A 7,024-nucleotide genomic window follows, 5' to 3' on the forward strand; every position below is an offset into this window, starting at 1 on the left:
ATTTTTTTTTTTCGTATAGCGTTCAAAGTGCATGCAAAATGAAATGTTTGTTATATACATACTCTTATATATGTAATATTGAATTGTAGACGCAGTGTTTATTGTATTTTTTTGATGAAAGTATATAAACGTATTTATATAAGAAAATCGTTTTATTTATTTAGTTTTTATAACGTCGTTTTGGTAAATTAACAATTTTTTTCTACATAAGCGATATTTTTTTTCTTCTTTGCTAATTTTATGTACAAAATTATTTGACATTTATTTTTTCAATTGTAATATTTTTTATAATTTTCAAAATATTAAAAATTAAAAATTAAGAATTAAAAATGAAGAATTAAAACTTATGAATTAAGAATTAAAAATTGAAACTAAAAACTTGAAAATTAAAAATTATTAAAAATATTTAATATTCTTCTTTTTCTTAATATTTTTTAATTTTAAAATTTTTCTAAAATTAAAAAAGAAATATTATACAGGTTTTTATAGCCTCAATAATTCAACTATTGTCTTGTCAGTTAATTTCGAAATTTGATCGTAATTTTTGTTGGTTTATCACATTATAAACTTCTTTTTTTTTCTTTTGAAAATTTTAATTTGTTTTTTTTTTAATTTTATTTCGATAACCATTTGGCAATTAAGTTGCCAATTTTTTTTCTCGCCTCAACAAGTTCGGGAATATCGTTCTTTGAAGGTGGATACATATTGGCACAGTGAGCAGTTCCTGTCGAGGAATAAAAATAAATTAACATATTTTTATAAATAATAAAAGAATAAAAGTGATTATTTTATTAAAAAATAATAACTTATTTATTTATTTAGAATATTAATAATATGAAATGAATCAAAATAAATAGGAAAAATAAATGAAAAGAAAGAAATGGAAAAAATAAAAATACAAATAAAATGTAAAAATAATCAAATGAATAAATAAATAAATGACAAATAAATAATAATTAAAGGTTTTTTTTTATAAATAATTATAATTATTTACCATTTATATAAATAGAGGGAGAATCAGGATCCGTGGATTCGGTGATACCTAAAGCATGCCATGGATCAATTGATCCATGAACATAAACCACATTAGTTAATTTTACATCAAGTGCCCCGTAGAAAATATTCGTGCGCTCTATTCCCGTGTCCAGTACGTGACGAAATCTGAAAATAAATTAAAAAACAATTTAATTAAATGAAAAGAAATAATATAATGAAAAAGAAAACAAAAAGAAATTTAAATATCACTTTATTATAAATAATAATAATAAAAAATGTAAATAAATTAATTGTTTTAAAAAAAACCTTGGTCCAAAAACGTCAGCGCATTGTTGAATGAAAAAGTCAATTGGAAAAGTGTCACTGACTAATTTTGGCCGTGCTGTTGAGGTTTGGAAAAAGCCAAATTCCGTGCAAGTCTGATAAAACCACTGACGACCTAATTTTCAGGGGAGAAAAAATTAGTTGATAAATTCTATTCATCTCATTGCGAAATAAAATTAATGTCAATTAATATAAAAAATTCATTAAATCAATAATTAATTAAATTTTTTAGATAATTTTTCTAATAATCTTTCAACAAATCAACAAATTTTTCTAAGCATTAATTTTTATGTAATTCTATTATTAGATTTTTGTTTACGTATTTACATATTTATTTACTTGTTCATATATTTTTTTATTTAGTTACTGATTTGTTCACGTACTTATATATATTTATTGATTTATTTACTCATTTTTTAAATTCATTTACTAATTTATTTACTTAATTTTTTATTTGTTTACTTCTTTATTTAGTTATTTATCTATTTACTTCTTTATGTATTTAATTATTTATTTACTGATTTAATTACTAATTCATTTACTTATTTATTTACTTAATTATTTATTTGTTTACTTCATTTTTTAATTATTTATTTTTTTATTTATTGATTTCTTAATATTTATTTAGGTACTTATTTTTATTTATTATAAAATATTATTTATTTACTGATTTATTTACTCATTTATTTTTTTAATTATTTACTTGTTTACTTCTTTATTTGGTTATTTATTTATTTTCTTAATTATTTATTTGTTTACTTGTTTATTTCGTTATTTTTTATTTTGTATGATTTTTTTTTATTTATTTTCTATTTATTTTTTATTTATTTGTTTATTTTTTTATTTATTTGTTTATTTTTTTTTATTTACTTGTTTATTTTTTTTATTTACTTGTTTATTTATTTTTTGATTTAATTACCTCCCATAATTTTTTGCTCCTTCCACGTGACATTTCTCAATTCGTCGATCATTTTTGAATAAACATAATCGAGACATTTTTCTTTGCTGTCGGTTAACATTAAATTATTAACCTCGGCCAATCTATCGATGGGCGTTCCACGTTTTTGATCGACCAAAATATCGCAAACTTTGTCAATTGTATAATGTGATCCATTTCGATTGTCCTTATTGTATTGAACAATTTCCGCTAAATTTCCAGCTAGTGTCTCATATAAATTGGAAATGTCGACATTTTTTGTTCGTCCCGTATCAATTGGATCACATAAACTAAAAAAGAGAAAATGAAAAATTAAATAATGATTTTTCAACCTTTATTTCTTTTAATTCATAACTGTTTTATGTTTTTTGTATATAAATACTTATATTTTTTTTATTCTAAAAATTAATTTTTGTATATATAGAAGTTGATATAAAAAATTAAAAAATACTTTTGATCAAAAAAAGATAAAAAGAATTTTCTTTTAACTTTTCTTTTCTATGCAATTTTAATTATAGTGTATTTTTTGAAAAAATCTCGAAATTGTAATTTTTTCTCATTTTTTTACTTGAATTTTTCAACGAGGCCTCGTTGTCCCAGTGGATGACGTAACATTATGTGAATTTGATCATTGGCTTTTGTTATTGCATCGACGCAATCCTGTGAATGGGTCTTCAATGAATTTTCCACAATTACGAAATATTCTGCAAAATTGAAAATTTTTTTTTGTAAAGTATTTTCAAGTGAAGAATTAAATTAAATTTTATTTTTTCAATATAAATTTCTCTAAACTAACGTTAAAAATCCAATTAAATTTTTTAAAAAATTGTCTTCACTGCTATGAAAAATACAATTGAATTTTTTTCAATTTTTTTTAAACTGTCGTAGAAAATCCAATTGAATTTTATTTTCAGATTTTTTTTAGCTGATGTAGAAAATCCAACTGAATGTTCTTTCTTGAATTTTTTCAAACTACAGTCGATAATACAATTTTCTTTTATTATTATTTTTTTTTATTTTTATTTATTTTAAAAAAATTTTTTGTAATAAAATTTCTTTTGTACTAACGTTGAAAATCCAGTTGAGCTAAAAGTGGACCACTGGCCGAAACTGCACCATGAACTAAATACGGATACTTTAGACGCATCCATGCAGCTAATGAGCCAGCGTATGAACCACCAAAGACAATAAATTTCGTGTCACGTGGAATTTGATGCAAACTAATCATTTCTTCAATGAAGTATGCAATATCAGCCAAAGCTTGCTCTGATGTTAAATAAACCAAATTCTTCACACTCAGATCGCTGAAATATTATTTTATTTTTTTTTTAATAAACAAAAATTAAGATTAAATAAAAAACAAAGAAAATTAAATAAAATATTACTTACGCTGTCGGTTGACTTTTTCCATAGAAACGATGTTCAATTTGAAAACACTTGGCTCCAAATTGTTTGGCATATTCTATCCATTGTCCTTCCACCATCCACTTTGCACTGGCATCACCTTCACCTCCAATCATTATAAAAACTGGTCCATTTTGTTTATAAAATTCGTCATTCACAAAATATCTCTAAAAAATTTTTTCTTTATTTTACTAAAACTATATTTCTTTATTTTTATTTATCCCACGTTATATTTAGGAAAAAAAATTATTATAGGCACAAATAAAATTATTATCTGAACCAAATAAAAATTATCTGAATTAAATAAAATTTATTTGAAACCAGGAAAATTTATTTGAACCAAACAAAATTTATTTTGAACCAAACAATATTTATTTGGAACAAAATAAAATTTTATTGAAACAAAAAAAATTTATTTGAACCAATAAAAAATTATCTGAACCAAATAAAATTTATTTGAAACCAGGAAAATTTATTTGAACCAAACAAAATTTATTTTGAACCAAACAATATTTATTTGGACCAAAATAAAATGTTATTGAACCAAAAAAAATTTATTTCAACCAATAAAAAATTATCTGAACCAAATAAAATTTATTTGAAACCAGGAAAATTTATTTGAACCAAACAAAATTTATTTGAACTAATAAAAAATTATCTGAACCAAATAAAATTTATTTGAAACCAGGAAAATTTATTTGAACCAAACAAAATTTATTTTGAACCAAACAATATTTATTTGGAACAAAATAAAATTTTATTGAACCAAAAAAAATTTATTTGAACCAATAAAAAATTATCTGAACCAAATAAAATTTATTTGAAACCAGGAAAATTTATTTGAACCAAACAAAATTTATTTTGAACCAAACAATATTTATTTGGACCAAAATAAAATGTTATTGAACCAAAAAAAATTTATTTCAACCAATAAAAAATTATCTGAACCAAATAAAATTTATTTGAAACCAGGAAAATTTATTTGAACCAAACAAAATTTATTTTGAACCAAACAATATTTATTTGGACCAAATAAAATTTTATTGAACCAAATAAAATTTTATTGAACCAAATAAAAATTTTTTGAACCAAGCAAAATTTATTTGAACCAAATAAAATTTTATTGAACCAAAAAGAATATTTTGTGAACCAAACAAAATTTATTTGAACAAAAAAAAAAATTTTTTTTGAACCAAATAAAAAGTTTAATGGATGCATATTTTTATTTTCTGGACATTTAAAAATAATTTAATTATTAATTTACTTGTTGCCATTTTCTGGCGTCCGTTGGATTGGAATGATCAAGATTTTGTGTAAACCATTGTTCCTCGGGTAAATTATATTCCCTGCTGAGAATCGGTGCACCCAAATTTCCATATTTACTTCTACCACGTAAAAATGTTCGCCAAGCTGTTCCGCAATTTAGCAAAATTGCAATAAATGAGAATAGTAATAGAATTCTCATTTTTAATTTTATTATAAATAGAGTTCTTCAGAACGTGGTAATTTTTTTGATAACTAAATGACCTGTAAATATATTTTTAAATATTACTGGACCACCTCTTATCAATGTATTGATAACGAAACAATTTTTTTTTTGATTCGACATTTAATTTAAATAAGAGTCTATTTAATTAAATATTACTTAATTATTTTAATTAAATAAATTATTTCAATTTTATTCAATTAAATCGATTCAAAATTTAGTTCAAAAACTCAGAAGAAATCTTAAAGTAAATTTCAATAAATTCTTCAAAAAATCATAAAGAAATTTTTGAAAAAACTAAGTCTCTTTCTTTTTGCTAATAGTAACAAATACTCTGGAATAAATAAAAATAATTGAAATAAAAATAAATAAATAATAATAGTAGCAGCATTTTTTTTAATAGTTATTATTAGTATTAATATTATTATTATTATTATTATTATTATTATTAACAACTATACTCATTATTATTATTATAAAAATAAAAATAGTAATAATCATACTAATAACAAAAATTCTTGCTATAATTAAAATATTTTTTAATTAAAAATATAATAGAAATTTTTAACAAAGACTTTTCCCAGCAGATAAGCAACGGTCAACGTTTTGTGTTTCAATGTATTCATCGTAATCACATACTATTTGCATGATTGAAGAAAAAAATTCAATTAAAAAAAGTTCAATTGATAAATTTGTGAAGAATGCTTTAAGATAATTACGCAGAATAATTATTATCATAGAACTAACTTCAAGTCTTATGATTTTAAGAACAATAATATTATAAGAAAATTGAAAAATAAATAGAAAAAAAATATAAAATAATAAAATAAAAATAAATTAAAAAAATTCTTATACAAAAATATAAATAATAATTTATGCATTATAAACACCAAATTGCAATTAAAATATAACAATATTTATATTATATTATAATTTTCCATTTTTACTATATAATCGTAATTTTTTATTCAAAAACAAATAAAATGTAAAAAAGAAATAAAAATAAAAAATTGTTGATAAAAAATTAATACCAAAAGGAAATATAATAAATATTTTTTTCAAATGTAAAATACAACTTTTGGTTAATTATTAGAAGTAATTTTATATAATTTATTATTGTAAATTAATTTTTTGAGAAATATTGTATAAATGACAAATTTTGTGGTACTTACAATTAAAAATCGGCGTTTTTTCCAATTAAAAATTGATTTTCAAAGTAAATTTTTAAACAGAAAGATAGAAAACTTTGCGGGAGCATCAACTGTGCATTTTACTATAATGCTCCTCTGACAGAAATCTGGTCGAAAGGAGCAAGCTCAGCACAACATGTGTTCAGGGCCGTCACAAGTTAAACAAAAAATTTCATACATTTGGAACAGTGATGTAGAAGTAAAAAAAATTATTTAAAAATCAAAATTTTTCCCGTTTTTAGGCGGAGAAAATGAAAATTTTCTTTAAAATTGCGATTAAACGGCATTAATATAAAAATTGTTAAAAAAAATCCACAATAATTATTAACTTTTACATCCGCTAGAATATTAAATAAATAAATAAATAATCATTTGGTGGTAAAGTTCTAAAAAAATTTTTTTGTTTTTAATTTTATTAAATATTTATAACATTTGGAATTAATATATTATATTAGTTTTATGTTTTTCAAAAAAATGAAAAATTATTCATTCAGACAAAAAAGTTACTAAATTGTTCTTGTCATTGTTAGTAGGTATAATTTATTTGTATTTAATTTAATATTGTAAAAAAAACTTTTTTCAAATTAAGAAAATATTTTTTAAGATGAATTACAAAATTTTGATGCTTCTCTTCAAAATAAATCTTCTATTTGAGATTATATTGTTCTTAATTATATCATATTTTTT

At 20.9% G+C, this 7,024-nt stretch overlaps 1 protein-coding gene across 1 annotated transcript; it reads right to left on the reverse strand.

Annotated features, from left to right (window-relative positions):
• Positions 1-413: 413 nt before the first annotated feature.
• Positions 414-6,467, reverse strand: LOC122508707 (putative serine protease K12H4.7). Its single transcript, XM_043622219.1, has 9 exons — positions 6,320-6,467; positions 4,926-5,188; positions 3,647-3,828; positions 3,326-3,561; positions 2,826-2,961; positions 2,240-2,547; positions 1,303-1,435; positions 995-1,161; positions 414-724 (listed from the first exon to the last, which is right to left on the reverse strand). The coding sequence occupies exons 2-9, from the start codon at positions 5,124-5,126 to the stop codon at positions 615-617; spliced, it is 1,473 nt and encodes a 490-aa protein (XP_043478154.1). The 5' UTR covers positions 5,127-5,188; positions 6,320-6,467; the 3' UTR covers positions 414-614.
• Between the last annotated feature and the right edge of the window lie 557 nt (positions 6,468-7,024).

This window comes from Leptopilina heterotoma, unplaced genomic scaffold, assembly GCF_015476425.1.
Source record: "Leptopilina heterotoma isolate Lh14 unplaced genomic scaffold, ASM1547642v1 Lhet_114, whole genome shotgun sequence".
NCBI classification, from domain to species: domain Eukaryota; kingdom Metazoa; phylum Arthropoda; class Insecta; order Hymenoptera; family Figitidae; genus Leptopilina; species Leptopilina heterotoma.